The following is a 25,269-nucleotide window of genomic DNA, read 5'->3' as shown; positions in this document are numbered from 1 at the left end:
GTACTGCACTTGATTTTTGTTAATAGGACCAACAGATCATTGAATCTAGACTAACGTATTAGTGGCCAAGCATTACTTTGTAAACTGAATTCTTATAGTCAAGCTCTATAGACACATTTGTTTAACCCGAAAATGAACTTAAATCCTATCCTATTACATAAATTTCTCGCACTGTAAAACCCAATGCCTGTCGATTGTGTGTAATGGGTGTCATGATGATGTTTATTTAGTCGCTGGGCTAAGTGCCCGACTGGCTAAGGAAACAGGAAAATCGAGATGGGCGGCAAAGGATTCTGCTGGGCGCTATTCGCTCGGCTGTTGAACCCCTGCTTCTCGACCTCAAAACATGTTTATGTCTTCTTCATTGTAGTCGGCAGCTCCTGCGAGGGGAAAACTTGGGCCGTGCCATTCGAAATAAAATTGAATGATGGCAAAGTCATTCATTTCGTATGCTCGCTCATAAATACACGTTAAATGTATTTGCCAAGAGCTCTACAGCAATGCAAACGTAGGATTTCCCTCCATGTATGTGTATTTCGGATTTGTGTATGTTTTCTGTATGCGAAGGTTGACTCTGTTGGGGGCATTACAAGGATAGGAGCTCCCCAATTCACAGGACTCATGTTGATTTCTCGCCTCTGTCGTCATGTGTTTTCCACTTTCGACATATTTATATAGCACTTTGTGTATGCTGTATGTCGAATTGTTGTAATTGTCCTTTGCATTGTTTACGAAGCTTTAGTGGGGAATCGCTGAAGGGCGAACCTCTGCAGCGAAAATCATTTGAACTTGACATGAAAATGTAAATTAGAATTTGGCAATGTCTGACGGCCTTAAATTTGTAATTTGAATTGCGAACTGCGATCTGGATTCCAATGTGCAATTAATTATACAATTAATTGTATTCTATTGTAGACATAATCTTTTATTGTTGAAAGTTCCTAACAACTTCAACACACACGTAACGAAAATCGACGCAACGAAATCCTTTTGAGCGTATTTATTTTAATTTGACTCCAAGTTGGAAGTCCATCCAGACTTATGCAACATTTAATTTCTAAACTAACTTACTTTGCTTTAAAAATGCAAGCTTTTACATTTTCGGCAGCCAATCAATGAAAAGGATAACATTTTCATAATGCATATGTAAATTAAACTGTTGGCTTTCATCTTCCATGTATTTCAGGTGGCTGAACAACATCAGAAGCTGAACTGAAAATTTCCAAATAGAAACAGAAATAATAATAACAGCAGCAAGGGCTTAAACAAAGGCCAAATATAGGCAAAGCCACGTAGAAAGAGCAGTGTACGTTCATATTGGATAAACAAACAAGCCGGGAAACAAGAAGAAGCTGCTGCAAAACTAAACTGAACGAAACGAAACTAAATTTAATTTTCTACCACCCACACATTGAATTTTCATGCAACGAAATGGGTTTATTAGAGCCTCCTTGTCTAGTCCTGGAAAAGGGTAAGTTTCAAAGCAAGCACACCTCACACTGAGGTCACTTATGCCAACAAAAGTAATATGCATGGTTACACTGTACCTTTAAATACCTAAAGAAAATGTGTGAGTTCATTAGCAAAATAAAAACATATATCCTAACTGCATACATCCTCTTGATGTATGAGAAGGATAAACAAAGCTATGTTAAATGTGAGAAACAAACTTAAGAGCTATTAATGAAAGCAGTGGTTGACTATTAGCCGAATATGCTCTTTGTGTCCCACATTACAGCGTCATTATTATTGTTTCTGCTCCAGCTGCATCTCCAACCAGCCATAAGAGCAAACAGCAGAGACTGCGTGTGTTTATCAAAAACTTTGCTGCAGGTTGCAGCCGCTAAACCGCTTTCCAAGTGGCTCGGCTTAGCAGTCAAGTGGCGCCCAAATGTGAGTCTGAATCCGAATCTGAATCAAGGGCTCGCTGGCGGCGGGTAAATGAAACCGAATCCAAATTAACCGCATTTATGAGATGCACTCGAGCTGCACTACAACACACGCACACACACAATATATACATAAATATATGTACATGTGCTGGAGTGCCGGCAGCTGCGGCGACATTAAAGTTTTAAACAAGCTATGCAGCCACAATGTTGGTAATTAACCTGCCCCACCCCGTTTCACTCTTTCTAGCGCTGCTTTTGGGAGCGTTGCTGCTGGCCGTCCTTGCCACACCACTTCTGGCCACAAGCGGCTTACGGGTGCCCACATTCCTGCTGGAGCCCGCACCCCGGCTGCTCTTCGGCAACGACACGGGCGCCCAGGTAACCTGCACCGCCCACGGCAGCCCGCCGCCCCTCGTCACGTGGGTCCTCCGCGACGGATCGCTGGCCACCCAGGTGCCGGGCCTCAGGTAAGTTCCTGCGGTCTCCCCAACAGTGCACTTGTCAAGTAATAAGCGGATGCGAGCCTCCACTGAGGGAAAACGTGTGGCTCTCCATTTTAATAGTCGCTTTGGTGTAACAAAATTAGCACTTAAAACCAGCAATTATAGTGTACTGAATTAACAAAAAGTTTCTTTAGAATTTCAGATCAAAGTTAAAATACAATATACAATGTACATATATAGAAAATAGTTTAAAGTATCTATTGAGTTCTTTACCAACTTAGGACTACAATTTTTGTTTAAGGGCTTTTTATTTATTATTAACGAATAATATTTGCCTGCATCTTAGCAACTTTCCGAACATATTTAAGTAATTTCTTTGTGTGTACCCGATATGGCTGCGAGTTTGTACAAGTATGTGTCGTTTGGCTTCCTGACGGCGGTTTTGAAAGTCACACTCCTGCGGCTTCAGTTTTGCGGGTTGTCTTAATTTTGTATTTTCCGAATTGCTTCGTTTTAATTGACATTGCGCAAAGACGCCGTCGCGAAAAGCTGTGAAAATCAATGTTAACAGACATTCGTCTCCTCCTGCTTCTCCTCCACGGACCTCATCCCATTTGGTGGGAACATTTTCAATAAAAATGCTTAAAAGGAAACAAGAACAGCACTGCGGGGTACCAGACAAAAGATGCACTTTTGGTTTTGCTGCCTGAAAAAGCCAAGGAAATACACAAAAGTAATGCAAGCAAGTTGCCGACAGAGCAATACTCATGTACACACAGGCGGGGCTAAATAATTAGCACTCAATATTTGTTTTGCAAATTATCTTGTATTAGGTAAAGTTTGACGTAGTTTTACTCATTGAAAATATTTACTTTGTATCTTTATTGTTTACGCATATACAAATATTTTTCATAAAGTAGTTACTAATACCATAGTTGAAGGATAATAGATATATGAGGTCTATTTATGAGAGCTATTATTTTGTCCTTGGGTGTTTATCCCTCTTGTGACTTTTTCTATATACTGCGTCTGCTTGTGACATGTGCGCTAGCATTTAAAATATTAAAAACGCAGACGTTCGCAGATGACAAGTTGAATGGGAAAGTACACACGCGTTTAGCATTAGTACATTAGTTTCTCACACAAGTAAGACCTTAATTTGGTTATTTTGTTGAAATCCATTAGTCGAGGCAAAAAAATTAACGCATTTTGCCCGTGGACTACGGGTTTTTGCTCAAATGAATATATGGGAACTATTTGTTTTGTTTAGAGCTCTTTTAACAAATTGGCGCTGATCCATTGAACGGGCTCTTAAACAGATTATTGCACAACGAGAGAAAATAATAATCAAATATGTGAAAATAACAGACAAACACATAAAGCAGATAAATCGTAAAAATAGCGCACGAACCAAAAATAAATACGAAGATAAAAATGTATAAACTCACCGCTCGCATATGGCAATAAATGTACTAAAAGAATTTGTATGTTTCGCAAAATGAAATGTCATTTCAAATACGTGATCTCGCACACATACCCGCGTCCGAAAGCCGGGGATTCCACACAGCCATACGATATATATGTATATTTATATAGTCGACAACAACTGTCAGTCTGGCAAACCCGAAAAAGCCAAAAAGTAGACAAAACTGAGTTGTGATGGCAGTGCATAGAAATGAAACAAAATTTATTTTAAGCTACTAAAGAGCATGGCTGAGTTCAAGTGACGAGAATATAGGACGTGTACTTATCTACTGCACCGACGGTTGGATGGATGGACTGGCTCCGGAAAATGGAAAGCGGACAGCACAGGAAACATGGAGCCGGAGTATAGAGCATAGAGCTCGGAGTTATCTGGCTCTTTTTTCAGTGTGCTCCATGCAAACGCAATAGACGTAAACAAATTGCTGGCACTTAAACATGTTTGAAAACAGCGCTTGATGAAGTTTTCCCTTTTTCGGTTGATGTTGGTTTGCTCGTTGTCCTTCGCGTCAGCATTCAGTATGCCACACCAGGACAAGCGCAGCCAGAATCCCATCCAGCTGCACCAGGAAAAATTGTGTTAGTTTATGATGATCTATGCTGAACGGTGTAAACATTATTCGTATTCACTGCAATAAATTTTGGTTTTAAATATTTGGAATCATGAAAAATATAGAAAAGAAACAGATGACAACAAAGGTGCGAAAAATTATGCAGCGAAACAGATCTTCTACTTTGCCCTACTTGGATTAAAATAAGCTGTTGCATACTTTTAGGAATGCTAATTTACATGGGTAATATAGGTAATATTAATTTGAAGGAATTTGCAATGGAGTTTCTTTATGTGCACTCATCGTTGTCATAGCTTGTTAGCCCGTATGCAACTTCAGTTGAGATGATTAGCGGTACTGAGACTGCATCTGCATTCGGAGTACAGAGCAGTGTAGGAATGAGTAGTTTCTGCGGCGACTTTCTTGACCTGTGTGATGGGAGGTTGATGTGTTTTGGGCTGATCCAAAGCCAGAGAGCTAATCAAATGCATTTAACCCCTGCGGGGACTTAAAGTTTGATTTCGAAAATGATGTTAGGCAGCATTCGGAGTCAGAAGCAAGCCGCAATGCACTGGCAACTAGATGACAGCACAGCAACCGAGTTATGTCAGAAATTTCTGACGGAATATAATTTGCAAGCAACTTAAACAGATTTTAGCAACAATTTCTTGACGTTAGTTTTAGGTAATGTGGAAATTTCGTATAGCATTGTTAATTATTTTCTTTTAACAGCAAGTAAGAGCCTTTTAATTTTAGTTGGCACTACAAGTTTTGTTTAGCAACTTCTTCTACATTAAAAAACTATTTGAACTATGAAGGGATTTCCAGGAATGCAGGTGCAATGCTTAGAAGCTTAGGCCGTTTCGCATCATTGGAGATCAACATGCACACATCCAGCATTAAGCTTATTGCATTTTTATGTAAATTCCCACTTTGCGCCCCTCGTACTTTTTGCTATAAAAATTCAAGAAAGCAAATGGCAGCCACTTTGCTGTCGCTTTTGTGGAGCAAATTTGTGCGCCACGTTCGCCATTCCCAAATGCAAATAAATAAATAAATATGTAGAAGAAAACCTCGAAAGAATGTGCCCACTAAAATATTGCATTTCGCCGTTCGCCGGCGATGCTTTTGTACTTGCAGGAAAATATCAGGCAACGGCACACTGCACTTCCCCCCATTCCTGGCCCAATATTATCGCACGGATGTTCACGAGGCCACCTACAGATGCCGGGCGAGCAACGAGGCGGGCACCGTCCTCAGTCGAAATGTTCAGGTGCATGCAGGTGAGTGTAATGTACTTTAGTGGAGCCATGGAATGGATCCTGGCTTGGGAGCGGGCGGAGCGCCAAGTGGCTAAACGCCCATTGGCGTGGAGTGCGGAATGCGCTGCCATCAGTTACATTATTCACATCGGAGCATCGAGCTGAGGAGAGCCGTGCTTCCAGCTATGGATTATAAAAAGAAGTAGCCAAACAACAGTTAAATACATATATACCCAAATACACATTGCATTAAAGTCCAAACCACTTTTTCGGTTTTGGGTACCGGCCACATGCCAGGTCGACATTTTATTAAACGCCTCTGGAAACATCTGGGGAAAAAGAGAACAATTCTTATTAAGATTTCCTTTTATTTGTTTCATCATATTATATTTTGTTAAATACACGTTCAGCTGCTGAAAGTGGTGTAGATTTTAGTTTTATAATTATAATGAACACGTTCAGGCTGGAAAACAGCCAAATTGACAAAACTAAATGACAGTTAGATAGTGTGCATTGTGTTGACAACATTTTAAAACTACTCATTCTTTACGGCTCTGCTTACTGGCAGCCCTTGGGATGTCACCTGTGCGCCATTTTTCTCCACCCTTCCCTCCCCTCCCACTTCATGTAACATTAATATCCTGTGAGAGTCCTGCCAGCTCCTGAGCAGTGATCGATGCGACAAACTTGGCCAGCTGCAACTTTCTCGAGGCTCTGAAAATTAACTTAATTATTTTATGCACTCGCTGTTTGCGCTGCCTCTTAATGCTTGACCTCGAAAACGCAGCACGTCGGTCGAATTTGCGCAGCCTGGCCTTAAGTAAACACAATTCCCGTCCCGGCAATCCAGCCCAATACCCCGCGGGCCCACAGAAAAAACCAACGCTGCATGATAGTCGCTTAAAATCTCATTCAATATTTACACTTTACATTTTCCATGTGTATCATCTGTGTCGCTCCGCTTTTCACTCTGCCAGTCCCGTCGCTTTTCCTTCGAGTATTTTGGCTGCTCTTCAACTTCCGCTTTGCATGTAATTTCAAGCAATTTCATTCATTTAAACGGCAGCCATTCTGCATTGTTTCCCGTTTATTGGGCCCAGTTCCATCGGGGCTGCCAGCCATGGATTCTGCTGCCCGAAAGCGTTTTATGCGCTCATCTGTATGCGCAGTTTGCGCCGGAGAGCAGACAGCAGTCCTGCCGTTTGTTGACTTTAGTTTCCCAATCCAGCACGCACAGCTGTGGTCAACAGAATAGCAGCGAAATAATAATCAGATTAGATATTGAAGGCCTTCAGAGTTAACCAAATAAAACGATTTAACGAATATTTACAGCTTTCAATAATTTCGGAAACTTGGAGCATATTCTTTAAATTAAATGCTCATGAAATTATGTCAAGTTAATTAATTGAGTATTATTCTTTTCAAAAATGAAACGAAAGATATCTCTATTTCGACAACTGCAGTCCCGTCAAGTCCTTTTCTGATTTCTGTTACTACTCCTGTAACTGTTGCGATTTCTTTTTGCTTCGCTCTTCCAGTGGTGCGTCGTCAATTCCATGTGCACGTGGAAAACACTGAAGTCTATTTGGGAAATTCGGCGTTGATTAAGTGCGCCATTCCGGAGTATGTGCGGCCCTATGTGCGCGTGGCCAGTTGGCATCGCGGCGAGGAGATACTCCTGCCGGATCTGTCGGATGTCGGTGAGTGTTGCCACATTTTAACGGGCGGGGGAGTTTATCGGCAGCTGAAATTTATGTGCCAACGATTCGGTCTTGTTGCTCGCCAGCAATGAAACTGCACTTTTTGCTGCAGCATTCACGGCTGGTAGGTGGCGGGTGGCGGCAAAGGGGCGGATGACATTTATTGGCGAATGTTGCGTATACGCAGCGGGTGCCGGGCGGCGAGCTTTGATTTCTCCTTGCTATTGTCATCTATGTGACCTGAGTGTATGATTTCCGAACAGCGGGTCGCTATGTGGTCCTGGCCGCCTCTGGGGATCTCTATGTGCGCTCCGTGCGTTCGGAGGACGGACTGATGAAGTTCAGCTGTCTGGTGACAAATACACTGAACGGCGAGCGACAGCGCAGCGATGCGGTGATGCTGCAGGTCAAAGGTGAGTTTCAAAAAGTATTTGCTCATGAGCTTAAAAAGGATCCTGGCCTGTATATATGGCCTGTTTAATTACACTTTTTGGACAGTAAAATTAAATTTTTTTAACACTACGATGATGAATAAAATCAAATTATATAATACTTCAGCAATAATTGTATACTTGTTAGAAGTAACAACATCTTTTCGAGCCGAATCGTAAGTGATAATTATTTGCCTTATTCATGCCGTAACATTCCACAGAGCTAAGCAAGAATCTGGCTCCCCGGACCACCCAGAAACCGGTGATGGAGATTCACGTGGAGCGTGGAAACGACGTTCATCTGCCGTGCAACATCCAGGGCAACCCATTTCCCATATTTACGTAAGTCAACTGATTTCCAGGCCAAAATGGGCTCTTGTGCTTTCTGTGGGGTGGAAGTATCTGTATCCGAGTATCTACGCAGCTGACAATAAAATAACATCACGAGGTTCCGGCTTGGAGATTATAGACAGCCCTTAAGTGCATTTGAATGCTTGCCTGGGGATGCTGGTTTTATTGCATATTAGGGACTGATGTTTTAGTGCTAATTAGGTGACTTCATGTGCTTATAGCGGGCAAAAAATTAACAAACTAATAACGGAACAGACTGGAAAGCCAATCCGGACACTAACTTTTACCCATTCACAATGGATTGACTTAGAGGAACCAACTTAAAGGACAACACTTTGTTGGCCGAACAATAAAAAGCTATTTCGGTCCACAGATGGTGGGCCAATAACACATCAAGTAACCCCTGACTTGAGAACTCTTCACAGATAATTAGCAAAATAAAAGAGTTTGCACGGACCTTAATAGGGTAGCATAACTTAACAGTCTGTTTCACTTAGCGAGGCTTATTAAAATTTCACGCAGTTCTAAACACTTGATGAGCCCCTCACGAATATATGTAAGTAAGTGCATACATACTCGTATGTATGTGTGGGATGTAAGGACATTTTTGCAGCAAGGACGCAGACAGCTCGAAAATCAAAATACCCAAGACAAACAAGCGAGCACATAACACATAAATGCTGAGCCAGACGGGAAAAGTGGCTGAAATACTTCCCAAGGGAAAAGGGGAGGAAATTCCCAGCTGATTACTATAATCGCAGAATAAGGGCGATAATTTTGTTTTCGGCATAAGTTCAGGAGTGGCTGGAATAACAAACTAGGCCCCTTGGTTTTATTGATTTCGTGTGTGATTCTGTAACTGATTGAGTTTCCAGCCTGTGTTTGCCGTAGAGAAACGGAGTTTCGAGCAAATAAAGAGTTTCTGTCCAAAATAGTACATTCATTTAGCAAGCCAAAATGCAGTTAATCTTTCTCCTTAGGTAATCAGAAACATATTTAACGTTTGGATTGGATTCCCTATTAGATAGGTTTTTATAACACTGCATTCGTAAAATTGAATCAAAATGTTTATTATTTTCAATTCGAATTTTGTTAGTATCTGTCTACAATTAGGCCACGTTAGTGTAAGCATACCTGAGGAAAGTATTGAAGTGCAGTGCTTCTAGCAAATAAAATCAAGTGTACTGATTTAAGCTAGCGAGCATTTGAGACAGATACTGTTTGCAGATAGCGCTCGACGAGCAGCAAGCCCGAACTTAAATCAATAAAGCGCTTGTGCCTTCGTAGAGGCTTTTCCAGACAGCTTTGCATATACATATATATACTCACTCTGATTTATAGCTGGTATCGCGTTTCCGACTCGGCAGCCCTCTATCCCATACCCTCGTCACAGCGAGTGATACTTTCGCGCACACTGCTGCTCATCAAAAATGCTGACGAGCGCGATGCGGGCAAGTGGGTAAGTAACCGTCCAACTGTCAACCGCTGACAATCCTCAACTCGGGGTGCTGAATACAGTCGAGCCTCGCTAAGCCGAATGGCTAGCATTTGCCTTAATACTAAAAAGCAAGTTCTTTAAATGTTTAAGCCTACAGATTAGGCATACTGATTTCCCATCCACACAGTTTATATTCATTTTTGAGAAGTGCAACTGATAATTCCTTGGAATTCCTATTTCTATAGTATTTCATTTAGTGTGTTATGTATGTGTCAAAAGTAGAAACATTGTAATCTGAGATGTCTTCAATTGGACACACCTATTCCGGCGAATTTAAAGTTCTATTTTAGTTATTCTCTAAATATTACTATATATGCACTTTTAAATGTGTTATTTCCGTAAATATAAAAAAGAAGCAACTGCCACATCCCTAGATATTACTTGACTTAGAGGTGCGACTGTATTCCCCCTACTTTCCCGGGACTTTCTCATATATGCATCTAAATACCCGCGCCCCTTTGCAGATTTGCCAGGCCTCCAATCAGTTTGGGGAGCAGCGCATCGAGATCCGACTCAGTGTCAATTCATATGTGTCGGTGCATATATTGCCGCAAGTTCAAATTGTCAATTCGGGGGGAACGGCGAATTTCAATTGTACGACAACGGGTTCAGCGATCGATGCCATCGACTGGCTGCACAACGGCAAGCCGCTGCAGGCGAATAATGCACTCACCACCGGCAGGGATAAGTAAGTATAGCCGGAGCCCGAAAATATACATACATCTGGAATTGGGTATTGGGGCTTTTACGGACGAGCTCCGCTGGGGATTGTGTGAAATAGGAACAACGGGGTGGGCAGACAGTCAGACTTTCAGAAAAACGGACGGACATGCCACGCTGTATTGCCTATTTCGATTTATATCAGTTTTTCGCCAGTTGCGAAAAGCCTTCCGACCCTACCGAAAATATGAAATAAAAAATGGAAATCAAACAGGAGCGTGGAAAAATCCATAGATTACACTCCTCCGTTGTTAGGGCATTCGACGGGCGAAAATGTTTTATTGTTACTGTTATTATTATTACTATTGATGAGCGTGGGAGGCGGCGAGCGTGGAGCTCTGTATTTTTACTGCACCCCCTTAACAGCAGTTCAGATTTCAGTTCAGCTCAGTCCAGTTCAGTTCAGCTCTGTACTGAACAGTTCAGCTCAGTTTATTGTTTAAAAGCTTTGCGCTGTTTGGTTGGGAAACCGAGAACATACAAAAAGTCTGTATGAGGTCAGTGCTCAAAAGATTTTGATTGCTGGCGCTGGTAATATTATTTAAAATATTTGTGCACAGTTTTGCGTCGATTGGTTTGCAATTAGTTTGCAGCATACCTCAAAGCTGTGGAGATACATATTATATTATTTTTAATCAAGCTTTCCGCCCCCTTACATTCACCCTTTCTGACTAATTTATGCAAATCCTGGCATTGCTTACCTAGGCCTCTGGGAAATCCTTTGCTTTGTGCATATTTTCGCCCGAATGGCCTGGACACATCTTGATAATTTAATGCAAATTACATGAAATCAGCATAATACGATGGCAGGGGCCTGGGCCAAAGCAAAACCGAAGGCAAACTAAATTCGCACGCAAAATTTGTACAGCAGCAGCTGGCAAACAATTCGGCCAGCAAAAACAAACATCGCATGCTCCATTCGCATGTACATATGTACATCTCTATATACATGCGTACCTAACATCGTATATATAGCCATATCTACATATGTAAATATATCAGCTTGCCCAGCTGTTGGCCAAGGAAAACCGCCCAAAGGATAAGCATGCGACCGAGCGAATCAGCATTACAAATCAAGCAGAAATTTTTATGCTTATGCTAATAAAATAAATAACAAATTTCGCCTGAACGATCCAACACAAAAGCACACAAGCATGCTTTGCACTCAAAGAAAACCAAGGATATTAATTCGTCATGGGCAGCAAATTAACGTCAATAGAGATGTTTTGGGTTTAGATTGATGGGTATTCTATCCTTTCAAGTAAACTAGCTTTAACAAACTCACAGAAATTAAAGCTTTTTTAGGAGGGGGTACAGTATCCTGCCATGTTTTTCTGTCAGTGCACTCCTGTGCCTTTTTGGAGTGAGTTTATGGCAAATTGTGGAGCCCGCTGTCCATTTTGCAACGTTGTCAGTTTTCAGCAGTTCAGCAGTCGGCATTTTTAACACTCTTACTCCTGCGACCCCTTAACCCCTGTGCTAACCCTAACCCATGTTGTCGCTGGCAGCATACGCTTCCTGTCGAAGAGCTCGCTCCTGGTGCAAAATGTCGGACGAAGGGACCGCGGTGTCTATCAGTGCCTCGTGGAAAACCAACGTGCCAGTGCCCAGGCGATGGCTGAGCTAAAGTTGGGCGGTAAGTTGACAAGGGAGTGCATAGTTTATGAGTCGGAGTTTTGGCATTTATCAAGGCTTCGTTTCACCCTCCGCCCCTCTCTTTTTCACGTTATTTCGCAGACACTGTGCCGGAATTGATTTACACCTTCATTGAGCAGAACGTTCGTCCCGGGCCATTAATATCGCTTAAGTGCTCCGCCAGCGGCTCGCCGCCACCGCAAGTGAGTAGAGCACACTCTCGAATGCTTTATTGGCCTTATTATGCATCATTGTAACGCACAAGCAAGCACTGAGAGAAATGCATTCATAATATGATACTGCAATTGTTGTTTGGAACTTTATTTGTTTTATAAAGAGAATATGAAAAAGATATTACGAAGAAATTCTGTGAGCCAAAGAATCACATTTGTTCTATATGTTATTATACCCGTTACTCGTAGAGTAAAAGGGTATACTAGATTCGTTGAAAAGTATGTAACAGGCAGAAGGAAGCGTTTCCGACCATATAAAGTATATATATTCTTATCAATAGTCGAGTCGATTTGGCCATGTCCGTCTGTCCGTCCGTCTGTCTGTCCGTATGAACGTCGAGATCTCAGGAACTACAAAAGCTAGAAAGTTTATATTAGGCATACAGACTCCAGAGACATAGACGCAGCGCAAGTTTGTCGATTCATGTTGCCACGCCCACTCTAACGCCCACAAACCGCCAAAAACTGTCAGTGTTGAAGACTCTCCTTCGCACTTCCACTAGCTGAGTAACGGGTATCAGATAGTCGGGGAACTCGACTATAGCGTTCTCTCTTGTTTTTTTTTTTTATTTATTTATTTGAGTATGTATTTTTCCGGCTGCTTACATAAACTGATACCCTGGGTAAGCCCGAAAATTATTGCCCTCCAGCAGGAGCATCTCTTCGTGCTGCTATTGATTTTTGCGGTGTCCATAACCATCTCCACCTCCATATAATTGCAGTTCGCATGGCTGCTGGACTCGCAGCCCATCATGGACGTATCGCTGCATCATCGGTTCGCGATCGGGCAATTTGTCGATATGTCTGGCGATGTGATAAGCCATTTAAATATCTCGCACGTGCGACCCGACGACGGGGGTCTATACAAGTGCGTGGCCAGCAACTCGATGGGCAGCGTACAGCACTCGGCCAGGTTGAATGTTTACGGTGAGTTGATAAATTGGCTCGGAAAATCAATTACCCACACCGGGCCGCCTTAATTGTGGCCCCTAAAATGGGTTTCTGCGTCCATTTTGTTATCGCAAAAGCCGCCGAAAGGCGTCTTTTGTGCGCTGGCCAAACAATGCAAATCACAAAAGACGACGAGTCTCTGGGACGCGAACTTTGCCATTCAAGAAGCTACAAAATCGGCAATCGAAACGGCAGCTGATTGGAAATAATGCCAAGGCAACGAAACAAAAACATCGCGGAAAAGGAGTGCAGGATATGGGGAAAATAACTCCGCTATTCATGGGGAAAATGCTTGGCTGCGCCTCAAAGAAAATCTCCTGGGGCAGAGACATTGGCAAAAGCAACAAGAACCCCGATGACGATGTTGCTTTCAGTCCAATCAATTCGCAAGATATGGAGCACATGGGTACACCAAGAAAAATCCCTAAATTTAAATTGCTATTCTTGTCGTAACTTTTATGTCAAGTAAGCGACACTTTTAATCAAAATTACTTTCCCTGCATCAGATATTTTGGCTTGTATGGCCATTTAAAAAGAATTTGATATTAATACCAACCTAAAATCCAATTTTGCCAATTCTCTGAGTGAACTGAAGGCATTGCTTGCAAGTTTAGGAGTGCGAATTGCCTGGCGAATGCCTGAGTATCTCGCAGGATAATCACTGTCGCATCGGTGTATAAACTTCACAAATATACGAATATCAGGCGATAAGAGTGCCCTCCACGTTTGCCTCGACGTCTGAAAGATTTAACGTCACATAAATGCTGAGCTTCTGCGTATTGTAAGCAGTTCGGAGAGCGTAATCTTAATGTGTTAATAATGGACAAGGAAGTGGATGTGGGACAGATATAAATCATACGCCCTATATGCCGAATGACTGATGATGCAGCAAAGGCAGCTTGAGTCTCAGTGTGCGTATTCTTGATATTTAAGTGGGCGTGCGTATTGATGATAAATGATGATGTTTTGAATGCTGGCCTGCAGCCAGGAGATTTCACCAGAATCAAATTGAAAATCAAATTAGGTACCTACGGCAAGGGGTTGAAGATGGTGATGAATATGTGATTGAGTACATAAGACGGTCAATGGGTTGTATAGAAATATTGAAATTTAATCCTCTATAGTGGACACTCAATAGTACTTTTGGCGCTGGTGGCTTAACTCATCCTTCTATACGCGATTTTTGCCGAAATAATAAAATGATTTCGATTATGAACATTCAAGCCACAAGCTGATACACTCCTTCCACGCCCACAGCCCACAACGCCCAGCTCACTCTCACACTCACTTCGGCCTGTTGAGGATTGATGAAGCCACAGGCTTCGGCTCGCCTGTTTAATTATGAATATTGCAATTTATGCAACGCATTCACCCATGCAACGAGTTGCATTAGCAGCACTAAAAATGCACAGGCTCACACACACGCACACGCACACACATCGTGCGCCGCATCTGCACTTTATGTACTAACGTCGCATGTGCGGCAAACGAATATAATTGGAATTATTCAGCATTCGTAGCGTATTCCTGCCTAATTGCATTTTGTAACTAATTTAATAAATTTCATAATGCCCCTAAATCAGCACACACACCTAAAATAATAATCAAACTAGATGACTACAAACTATCTGCAATATACACCAATTAAGAGTAGAGGAACCAATATAATAATTTATTTTAATTAAGGAACAAAGTAATAGCATATTACTTATCTGGCTATCGGAATCTTTGGATGGATAATAAATTAGCTAAAAATAAGTCGATACTAACGATATTAATACACATTTTAAATTAAATATGTATTCATTTATATAGTTTTATTGAAATTGACTTGAACAAGTGCATAATCAAATTTTTCCACTGCATACTTGCAGGACCTCCGTATGTGAGAGCCATTGGACCGATTAAAGCCGTTGCGGGCGAGGATATAATTGTGCACTGTCCGTTTGCTGGTTATCCCGTGGAGCAAATTAGATGGGAGAAGGTGCACCAGGAATTGACAACGAGTAAGACAAATGGCAAGGGGAGAGTGCAGAGTCCTGAGGGTCTAACACATTATTGTCCAACCGCACAACCAGGCAACCACTACGAACTGGCTTCGGTAGCCGACGGAGGGCAGCTGGTCATCAAGAATGTGGAGCCGGGTCGGGATCAGGGCATATACACGTGCATCGTAAGGAGTCGGGCGGGAGAGGAGGCGCGCCGGGACATGCAGCTGAATGTGAACAGTAAGTAGAGGGGACTGTCAGCTCCTTGGCGATGTCCCTTTTATTTTGCTCCTTTCGAGCGACATTAATGTCTGGCGGCTAATCGCTCATCAAGGTCCGCCCGTCATCGAGGCCTTCAAGTTCCCCAAGAATCTGCAGGAGGGTGGACGGGCCCAAATCACCTGTGCGGTCTCCTCCGGCGACATGCCCATCTACTTCAGCTGGAAGAAGGACGACAGCTCCATCCCGAGCAGTTTGCAGGTAAGCCTGTCACTCCGAAGTGCAACGAAAAAGTTTCCTGTATATTTTTGTCCTTGCTTCTCCGGAAATATCTACGATTGCAGCATTTGAATGCCACTTTTCATTAGCTTCTGCTTTTCTGTTTTCATTTAGGTTTTATCTTTTTGGTTATTTGGTTTTATTTTCTGCTGTTAAACTTTTTGAAAACTTAGCTTAGCAGTTAGTTTTTATTTTAATATCCTTTTTTGATTCAATGGCCTTAAATTGGTAACGTATTGAACTTATTTTTATAAAGCTATATATTTTAAATGTATTTCTTATGAACTCTTTAACAACTGGGTATCCCATAGTCTGTAAGCTCCAAAGCGCCCAACTTACTTGTGTTTCTTTCAATTTACAAGATTACCGAGAAGAAGGAGGAGTTCTACTCGCTGCTGGTCTTCAAGGATATCAGTGCGAGGCACAGTGGCAAGTACACCTGCTATGCCAGCAACGCTGCTGCCAAGGTGAACTATACGGCTGAGCTGCAGGTGCGAGGTGAGTGGGCGGGGAGCCTGGAGAGGATTCAGGATTCAGGACTTGGGATTCCGGATTTCAGATGGGTTGGAATGCGATGCTGGATGTGTGTGTGCCTGGGTCCATTGAAGCGATGCGCTGCTGTTTCTAAATAAATCACACAGGATTTGTGCGCCGTTGGCTGCGAAGTTTGCCCCTTTTTTGGGCCACCAAAACAAAGATACACATGCACACGGGTCGAGAGTTGTTAATTTTGTTGCCGTTTTTGTTGTTCTCTATTCCATTCCATTCCCTTCGTTACGCATTCGCCCTGTGGCCCGGTCACGTTTCAGTGGCGCCTCGCTGGAGCTACGAGCCTATGGACACGGCCATTATGCTGGGCAACACAATATCGATCAATTGTGAGGCGGAGGGATATCCGATTCCGACTATTACCTGGTTCAAAGGGCAGGGTAAGTTTGCCAATCGCAGTCCCAGCTGGCTTGGGACTTCGATATACAGTTTATTAAATGGGTTCAAGGAGGCCAAGTGGATGCTTTCCTCCAGAAACCGCCCACTCGGTCCAATCAATTAAAATTTCGAGACTTGCTGACAGATGTATACGAAAAGAAAGAATTTAAAGGATTTGTAACGCGTTAGCTAATCAAAAATCAATTATTTAATTCATGCGTCTAAAATGTCATTCGGACATTCCAAAAAATGTTAAATAATTATTTTCTCATTTTGGCAATGAGTAAATACTTATTCACATAAAATAGTTTAATAATTTTTTGTACAATTATGAACTATTTATTATTTCATTCAGCTTGTAATTAAATACGAAACAACATTTTCATCTGTGTAGGCAAAGGGTCAAAGGACTTTAAGCCACTGAGTATGCGTAATCACTCACTGCTATTAAATCTGGCGACGGACAATGATGAGGGTTACTATATGTGTCAGGCCACCAATGAAATCGGAGCTGGTCTTAAAAAGACCATTCGAATAAATGTGAATGGTAATGAAAGATAAAAAATTTCAGTGCGAGCAGTAATAGCTTAATAATTAAATCCGTCCATGTAGAACCCGCTCGATTCGAGCAATCTGCTCGGAATATAAGCTCTCGTCGCAACGATCCCGTGACCTTGGACTGTCGTGCCAAGGGCGACGAACCTATCACAATTGGCTGGACGCAGAATAATGGACGCATCGACCTGAATAACTTCCGGTTTAGCATAGCGGAGATGAAAACGGAAAAGGGCGTGGACTCTCAGCTGACCATTGGTCACTCAGATCGCCACGACTCCGGAGTCTATCGATGCATAGCGGAGAATCCCTACGGAAGGGCGGAGCAGATTATCTTCCTCGCCGTTCAGGAGCGACCAGATGTGCCCTCCCATCTGGAGATCTTCGAAGTTGGTTCGCGTACACTGAAGCTTAGCTGGCGTCGACCCTTCGATGGAAACTCCCCTGTGCTCAGCTATCTAGTGCAGTACCAGGCTCTGAAGTACCTACAGTCACATGGTTCCCTGGCCGCCGCAGGAGGGGATTGGAATGGGCAGAACGTCATCAACGTCAGTCTGCCGTCGACGAGCATTAGTCGCAGGTATGTGTTCACGCTAGAAATATTTTTGGCATCACAGTTTCCTACACTTAAAAAATAGGCACCATATTGCCAATGAAAATTATTTCATTGTTATGTTCGCTTCTCGCCCTTATTACTAAACTATTATTTAATAAAATCATATCATTTAATAAAAATGTTTATGATTTTGACTTCGTTCGACAATCACAATAAGTGAAAGTCAATAGTCGTCCGTTTAAGTTAATTATTAGATGTTGACACATACTCGTATTTTATCGAAAACATTTTCACAAAAAATAAAAGAGAAATATTATGGCACTTACGCTGACGTTTTTCTTTGCATTGCCCTTTTGTTTGCCCTTTGGGACAGCTATGACAGCGACCTGCGGGAGAGCGCTATTGTGGCAGGTCTGACCCCAGCGACCACCTTTCTGATTCGCATGCAGGCCATCAACGAGATCGAGCGGAGCGCTTACACCGAGGCCATTGTCCTCAAGACCCAGGAGGAGGCGCCCACCGAGGCCCCCTCCAATGTGCAGGTGCAGACGGGTGGGGAGAGCGAGCTGATTGTCACCTGGCAGGTGAGTGTCGTGTGCATTGATGTACTTGTGGGAAAAGGTCGATTTGGAATCGAGGATTTGTATCTAGAAACGTAATGTGTTAGCTACCATAAGCTTACTTATACCATTATCTCCTATTGTAATTTGTATCTGTATCTGGGTGTTATAATTGCAGATCCCACCGCGGGAATCCTGGAACGGCGAGCTCATCGGCTACACAGTGAATTGCAGCGAAGAAAAGCAGAACATCAACTTCATCAGCGTGGTGAACAGCTCGCTGAAGTCTACGATTGTCAGCGGATGGGCAACAACTAAGGCGACTTTGAGGGGTCTCCGGAAGTACACCCGCTATGCGGTCACCATTCGAGCGATGAACAGTTTTGGTTCCGGTCCTTGGAGTGCAGCCATCTTCGGAACGACGGCAGAGGGAGGTGGGTTGAGTAGCTAATGAGAGCGATGCGCAGACACTATGCATACATGTATTGCAAAACGCGGCATGTGTATCTCAATCTCTTTCTAGTTCCCGAGGCAGCGCCACAGAACGTCAACTGCACCGCCCTGTCATCGCAGAGTCTGAAGATTTCGTGGCTGGAGCCACCGCTGCAGTTCCACGGCGGCATTATACAGGGCTATAAAATTTTATATCGCCCGATTGTGCATCAAAGTGAGTATATGTGGCAAGCACAACTGTGGTCATAATTATAGGCTTACACTATCAAATCACTATATTTAAATCTTCCGAAAGAGACAGACAACCTTACGAAGTCGTGTAAAAAATTTATAGAAATAGCCAAGGGAAAAATTCCAATTTTAGTTCTGGCTGCTACTATTTCAGCCACTGCTGTATACCTCCACTTACTACAGCTGCGTCAGTTTGCAGTTGGCACTTTATGACGCTGATTTTGTTGATATTGCCAGAGCCTGAGAGCGCTGTGCAAACAGCTATAGATATGATACGATATCCAGGCAGCAAGATGTGCCAGGATGAAGTGGTCGAGGGAGGCGAAAGGGTGAAGAGAGTTGCTCAACTTTATTGGTTTTGGCGTAGGGTTCAATGGGTTGGCGCTGGGGCCCATTAATGACACTGCAAGTTGTTGATTTTGGCACTGATTTTTCAAATCTCATCAAATCAATAACGCCAACTGGCGATGCATGGCATTGGAGTGTGCGTTGAAATTAGGAAAGTTGGAGAGACAGTTCTGATATGCAGAGGATTAGATGATATAGTGCTTAAACAAAGTACTTTTGACTATAGAATTTGGCTAGCATACTAAATTTATTCAAGAAAATCGTTAGATACAGTACCTTTAATGCAACATTTTGTCTTAAATTGTTATTATATTCTGCCAGTTGATTTTCCCGCCAAGCTGGAGATCAAGCGCACATCGAACCTGGAGACGTACCTGCATACCCTACACAAGGCCAGCAACTACTCGATCCGAGTCCTAGCCTACACGGCCACTGGCGATGGCCTGGCCAGTCATCCGCTCTTCTGCCAGACGGATGACGACGTGCCCGATGCACCGGCGGCCATTAAGGCAGCAGCCCTGACGGCAGATTCGATTTTGATTTCCTGGCTCACGCCGAAAAATCGCAATGGGATCATTTCGCACTACACGGTTTATTCCAGGGAGGCGGGTCGCAAAGGCCAGGCTAAGAGTAAGTTTCAAAGAAATGGCGCCCAACGCGGGGCGCTGAAATGCATACGGTCATTTAATTTTTTCGCCCGGTCCAGCTCACATGGTGCGTGTCGACGAGAACGGGTATCCGGTGACATTCGAGTCACGCAGCCTGGCCGAGAATCAAATGTACGAATTCTGGGTTTCGGCGTCGACATCCGTGGGCGAAGGGGAGCCCACATCTGTGATTGCCCAGGCCACCAATACACGAGGTAGGTTGCAGCCAGATAAATACTATATACGTACAAATATTTGCACGCATGCACTCGGAGAACGGAGAACCGGACAAGTTCGATTTCAATGGAACCATGTGCATAAAATATTATTTTTATATGTTCAAGCAAACTATTAGCAAAACAAATAAACAGTTTTTCCGAGTGTACGTAAATAAATGAGCCGGTAAATGTCGCTTTAATTAAAAATTGACATTTATTCATCGTGCTGGCGGAAAGCCGCATCGGCCGCAACATTTTAATTTCGCTCACCTAACTAAATGTCCTGCCTTTCTGTTGTTCATTTTGTGTTTTTCCTCGGCGTTTTCCCTGTTTCAGCTCCCGCCAGAATCGCCTCCTTTGGTCAGGTGGTGCGCAAGGCTGTGGGCACTGGACTGGTGTTGGAGTGCCTGGCGGTGGGCAATCCCACGCCCCGCGCCCGATGGTTAACCCGCGATCGTCCCGTCACCTTCAGTCCTTTTTACGAGGTGACCAACGAGGGCAACCTGAAGATTCACCGTAAGTGATACCGCAAGTTATTATGCAAATATTTTGAAACATTTTCAAAACGTTTTCTGGTACTTGATAACGAAATTTGCAATTCAATATGCTATATCTTGAAATTTCAAATGTTGGTAACATTTATATGGCCACAATAATACGTTTTCGAATTATAAGTTAAAGTGTTAAGACAAAGTTTATTCAAATCTGCTTAAATTAGTTTTACTAAAAGTTGAAACAGGTTGTTTTTTCCGTTCTGAACATGTGCCACTGATTTTTCCATTTCCTCGTTACCCTTTGCAGGCGTCGAAGGCAGCCTCTCCGGAAATTATACATGCACGGCGAACAATCTGTTCGGCAGTGATGAGATCCAGTACCAGGTGATTGCGATGAAGCCACCGAGCGCACCGCAAATCATCGTGCAGTACGCTTCCGCCGACAGCATTCGCATCAGCTGGGATGCCCCCGACGATGGTGGGGCTCCGCTGCAGGGATACACCATATCGTACCACACGGCCGGAGAGAGCTGGTCCATCACGGAGCTGCTGCCCGAGAATAATGCCTTTACGATCTCGGGATTGAAGTGCGGAAATCAGTACATTATAAAAATGTCCGCACACAACATGGTGGGCTCCGGGGTGGCCAGTGAGGAAATTAACGTCTGGACCAAGGGTAAAGGTGAGTCGGAACTGGATGGCAATCCCCAGTTGTCCTGTCCTGAATTCAAATTTCGTCTGGTGGCCGCAAATGGCAATGTGTTAGGGGGCATCAGTGGAAATGGGCAAAATAAACAAACAGTTCGGAAATCTTTGTTGGAATATATTAGAGAATATTTATTAAGCATTAAATTATTTTATCAAGAGATCCAAAAAACTCAAGTCAGAGACATTATTATTATTATAATTGCCTTTATTTTATTATAGCTTGAATATTCTGACTATGGTAGTACTTCCAACATGGGCATTTTACTTCATTCATTCCATTAAAATGATCGATTCCCATTCACAGCCTCTCAAGCTCCAAACGCCAACGAACTAATTGCCACAAATGCGACGTGCGTGAATTTGAAGCTGTCATCATGGCAAAATGGTGGCTGCAGCATTCATCATTTCTCCATCGAGCACAGACCGCTGGGTGAGTCCAAATTAGCATTGAATGCATGGGTGGCCATTTCTGAAGTGGGCACCCCAAGTTCTTCAAAACTGATGCACAAGCCACGAATATTATTACCGAAGACGCAGACAGCAACATTTTCATAACCATAAACCATAAGCATAAAGCCAATACGTAAGATGGACAGACATAACCAAACTCTTTACCAATTTTCGAAAAGGAATTTGATATTTCATTTAAAATGTCATGAGATATTCTAAAAAAATATTATACTAATCAAGGGGAATAAAAACGGTGGTATTTTGATTATTAAAATTTTATATTATTTGCAAAACTTGACATTGCCTCATGAAAGTAACTTTCATTAATCTTTTACACCTATTTTACAACACCTATTTTCCAAGAAATGCGGCTGCGACAAGCTTTTAATTAAAATTTTCATTTGCCTAATTAAGAGTATCCAAATGGCCTTGTGTCGCTTATTAGCTGACGTTTAATTGGCTTTAAATTAAATACAGTTAATATAATTATTTTTGTTTTCAATTAACTGACCAATCTACAGCCATTTGTATTTATAAATATTTATCAAATTTATTCCGTAGCCCGCGCCGCGTGCAACGTGGCGTATGATGCATAATTTCCTTTTTTCCATCTCTCTTTTTCCGGAACGTGTTCGCGTGTACTTTGCGTGTGTTTTCCAACGGACATTGCCCCTAGGCGACATACGGTGGACAGTTGTCACTTCGGATATTTCGAATGCCGAGGAAAACCGTGAAAATTTAATCTTCTGCGACTTTCTGCCAGCCAAGTGGTATCAGCTGCGTATCTCTGCCACCAACGATGCGGGAAAAACGACGGAGCATTATCATTTCAGCACGACGAACATCGATGGCATCACCATTCCGCCGCCATCGGTTTTCCCCTCGGAAAACGATTTGATGAACAATCTGATAAACTCAACAAATCCGACCAGCGGTGATTGGTTCGCAACGCTAATTGTCGTCGTCATCATCACGGTTTCCATCATAACGATGTAAGTGCGTCCGGCCCTTGAACTAATGGGGGAGGTTGGGCTGGGTGGGTCTGGATCCAGGAATTTTTCGAGGAGAGAGAGAGAATTGAATTGGGAATTCAGGCCTGTCCAGGACGAAGTCGTTTGTCGTAATGGCTTGCGAATGTTAATTAAGGATTTATTAACTCTCTGGCAGGCGAATGAAAGAGTAACGAGCGTGAGCTCTCCAGGCATTATAAAGCGCTGCCCCTTAATCCCCTTATGAATTGAATCCGGAATTTTCACAAAAGGATTTTAATGGATACTCGCGCAGCTTATAGTTAGTCTCTAAAGTATAAAACTAGTTCAATAGGTTTCAAATAAATCTACGATTTTATCATTTAGTTAACCAATTTATTCTGAGTTATAAGCAGCGAAACCGGATAAGAGAAGGGAATCCCCATCTTTCAATTAGAGTCGCAATGGAGTCAAATTCCTCTTTCTTACTCCTTCCAGAGCTCTGACCATCAAACATCGACGCACTCTTTGCGGACCCATCGCCGAGGGCTACGAATCCAGGACTTTGCCTGGCGACTACAAGGAGGACCACGAAAATCGGCGGAATCAGCAGGTGTACAGTGCCTCGCCTGTTAAAACCGTAGACAAGGGAAACGAGTCGGGTAAGTCGATTGAGTAAGGAAACCTATCTACAGGTGCGAAACGGGTTTTGTATTTAAAGATGGCAATTAAACCACCTGCTACACATTAACCTGCTATAAAAATAAACTAAAATGCGAAATCGTCTTTTAAGGCAGTAAATAATTGTATGTTTTCAAAGTAATCCATCTTCTCTGAGTGCACTATAAACTCGTATTTGCTTGCGTGTCTCACCTAGAAATGTACGAGATTTCACCCTACGCCACGTTCAGCGTGAATGGCGGACGGACAGGAGCTCCTGCCAAGACGCCCACACGTGCCGTCGCGGCCCAAACGCCCCTCGATTACACCATGCAATTCAAAACCTTCGGGCACCCGGAGGGGGAGAACTTGAACGCCACCGCCTACCCGCTTTTGCCCAGCTCGGGATTCGGCCACGTGAAGAGCAAGTCCAGCTGGCACAAACAGCGCTATTACAACACGGAAGGTGAGTAAAATCGGAAAACTGAAATCATTTGATTTCTACCACCTTAATTGACTACACGACATCACTACCAAGTAGGATCAGCTGTAGGAAGCCCTTTAACTAGTAATGTAGTCAATGCATAAACATTGTTGCGCTTTCTTCTAAATTTAAGATGAGTCTACGCTGAGCAAATCGATGACCATAGTGGCCGGTTCGCAGGCAGGACACTCAAAGAAATCCAACGGAGGACGGAGCGCCAAGAGCAGCGCTGCCTGCAGCGGCGTGGTGGCCGGATCGGAGTCGGACACCAGCATCAGTCCCAGCACCGAGTTCTCCAACATGCCCACCTACCGAGTGCCCTGCAAGTCATCGCGCAGCAGTGACGGACGAGCGGTCGTGGGTGCGTATACGTAATTTTGAACATATGTACATACGTATTCACCACTACCATTATTTGACCAATTAAACAGCTATGATGCTTATCATAGTTAATACAGTATTTTTATATATTTTATATTTTTCCTATAACTTTGTAGATATGTTCCGACCCGATTCCAGCACCGAGTCCAACAATGACCAGGGTTCGCCGGCGCCCGAGCGTCGCCACAACACCCCGCGCCACGTCCTTGGGATGGGCATGGCCTTGGGGTTGGGTGGTGGTGGAGGTGGAGGTGGAGGGGGCGTTGGTGGAGGCAGCGGTCCGGCCGAGAAGCGGAGTGCCGGACAGCGCAGCCGGAAGCACGGAAGCGGCGCACAACAGCCCAGCAACCAAACGTTGGAGCGAAGAAAGTGCCCTGGTAGTAGCAACAGGTAGTTCAGGTACCTAAACCCTAACCAATCCAAATTAAACTAGCGACACGAAAAACAATCGAAATGTTTAGTTGTTAAGTAAGGCAAGATATTTACTTGGGCATCCAATAAATGATATTTACTTGGGCATCCAATAAATGCAATAAAATTTTTTTTTGTAATTAAATTATTCCAGCCAAGCATTGTGGTTGCAAAATTCTCTTCGCTCCATATTAAATTTATATTTACAATCATGATTGGGTTTCAAGTAAATGTCTTGTCTGCTGAAGATTAGAATAGCAAACAAGAAGCTCACTCGATCCTAGACTTAAAAAACCCACATTCTTCGACCATCTGTAGTTTAGACAGTGAGGTCGATGCGGAGACCGCCGCCTCTTTGGCAGCCTCCATAGCCGCGATGGCGGGGTCGGGGGCGGGGGCCGACCTTTCCGGTGGATTTCGCCCGCCCGCAGGATTCCACGATGGCCGGGAGCCAGGCGACCACAGCGATTGCGAGCGGGAACAGCGGGCGCTGGACTTGGAGGTGCAGCGCGTGATGGAGAGCACCGGGGACGCTCAGCTGGCCAAGATGGACCGCGAGGAGTTGACCTCACTGTTGGCAAGG

The 25,269-nt window shown here is 43.4% G+C and overlaps 1 protein-coding gene across 6 annotated transcripts in view; it reads left to right on the top strand.

Moving 5' to 3' along the window:
* LOC6535427 (Down syndrome cell adhesion molecule-like protein Dscam2) overlaps window positions 1-25,269 on the top strand; it is a 41,096-nt gene that overhangs the window by 5,914 nt on the left and 9,913 nt on the right. For 5 of the 6 annotated variants that reach the window (XM_039375420.2, XM_039375422.2, XM_015191664.3 and 2 more), the window contains 32 exons: window positions 1,187-1,471; window positions 2,140-2,359; window positions 5,509-5,651; window positions 7,169-7,330; window positions 7,594-7,743; window positions 7,983-8,103; window positions 9,454-9,571; window positions 10,075-10,298; window positions 11,839-11,966; window positions 12,068-12,168; window positions 12,921-13,125; window positions 15,024-15,155; window positions 15,228-15,377; window positions 15,472-15,617; window positions 15,998-16,133; window positions 16,445-16,564; window positions 16,957-17,109; window positions 17,175-17,697; window positions 18,047-18,257; window positions 18,412-18,667; window positions 18,757-18,900; window positions 19,587-19,895; window positions 19,972-20,127; window positions 20,467-20,646; window positions 20,932-21,306; window positions 21,637-21,762; window positions 22,459-22,774; window positions 23,249-23,412; window positions 23,628-23,876; window positions 24,028-24,255; window positions 24,392-24,665; window positions 25,005-25,268. In XM_039375420.2, coding sequence (XP_039231354.1) covers window positions 1,432-1,471; window positions 2,140-2,359; window positions 5,509-5,651; window positions 7,169-7,330; window positions 7,594-7,743; window positions 7,983-8,103; window positions 9,454-9,571; window positions 10,075-10,298; window positions 11,839-11,966; window positions 12,068-12,168; window positions 12,921-13,125; window positions 15,024-15,155; window positions 15,228-15,377; window positions 15,472-15,617; window positions 15,998-16,133; window positions 16,445-16,564; window positions 16,957-17,109; window positions 17,175-17,697; window positions 18,047-18,257; window positions 18,412-18,667; window positions 18,757-18,900; window positions 19,587-19,895; window positions 19,972-20,127; window positions 20,467-20,646; window positions 20,932-21,306; window positions 21,637-21,762; window positions 22,459-22,774; window positions 23,249-23,412; window positions 23,628-23,876; window positions 24,028-24,255; window positions 24,392-24,665; window positions 25,005-25,268 — 6,224 coding nt within the window. In that variant the 5' untranslated portion in view covers window positions 1,187-1,431. Of the gene's footprint in view, window positions 1-1,186; window positions 1,472-2,139; window positions 2,360-5,508; window positions 5,652-7,168; window positions 7,331-7,593; window positions 7,744-7,982; window positions 8,104-9,453; window positions 9,572-10,074; window positions 10,299-11,838; window positions 11,967-12,067; window positions 12,169-12,920; window positions 13,126-15,023; window positions 15,378-15,471; window positions 15,618-15,997; window positions 16,134-16,444; window positions 16,565-16,956; window positions 17,110-17,174; window positions 17,698-18,046; window positions 18,258-18,411; window positions 18,668-18,756; window positions 18,901-19,586; window positions 19,896-19,971; window positions 20,128-20,466; window positions 20,647-20,931; window positions 21,307-21,636; window positions 21,763-22,458; window positions 22,775-23,248; window positions 23,413-23,627; window positions 23,877-24,027; window positions 24,256-24,391; window positions 24,675-25,004; window position 25,269 lie in introns of those variants that run through there. The other variant, XM_039375424.2, reaches the window with a different exon arrangement.

This window comes from Drosophila yakuba, chromosome 3R, assembly GCF_016746365.2.
Source record: "Drosophila yakuba strain Tai18E2 chromosome 3R, Prin_Dyak_Tai18E2_2.1, whole genome shotgun sequence".
Taxonomy (NCBI): Eukaryota; Metazoa; Arthropoda; class Insecta; order Diptera; family Drosophilidae; genus Drosophila; species Drosophila yakuba.
The sequence above is the reverse complement of the archived record's forward strand: the minus strand, read 5'-3'. Positions and strand labels throughout refer to the sequence as shown.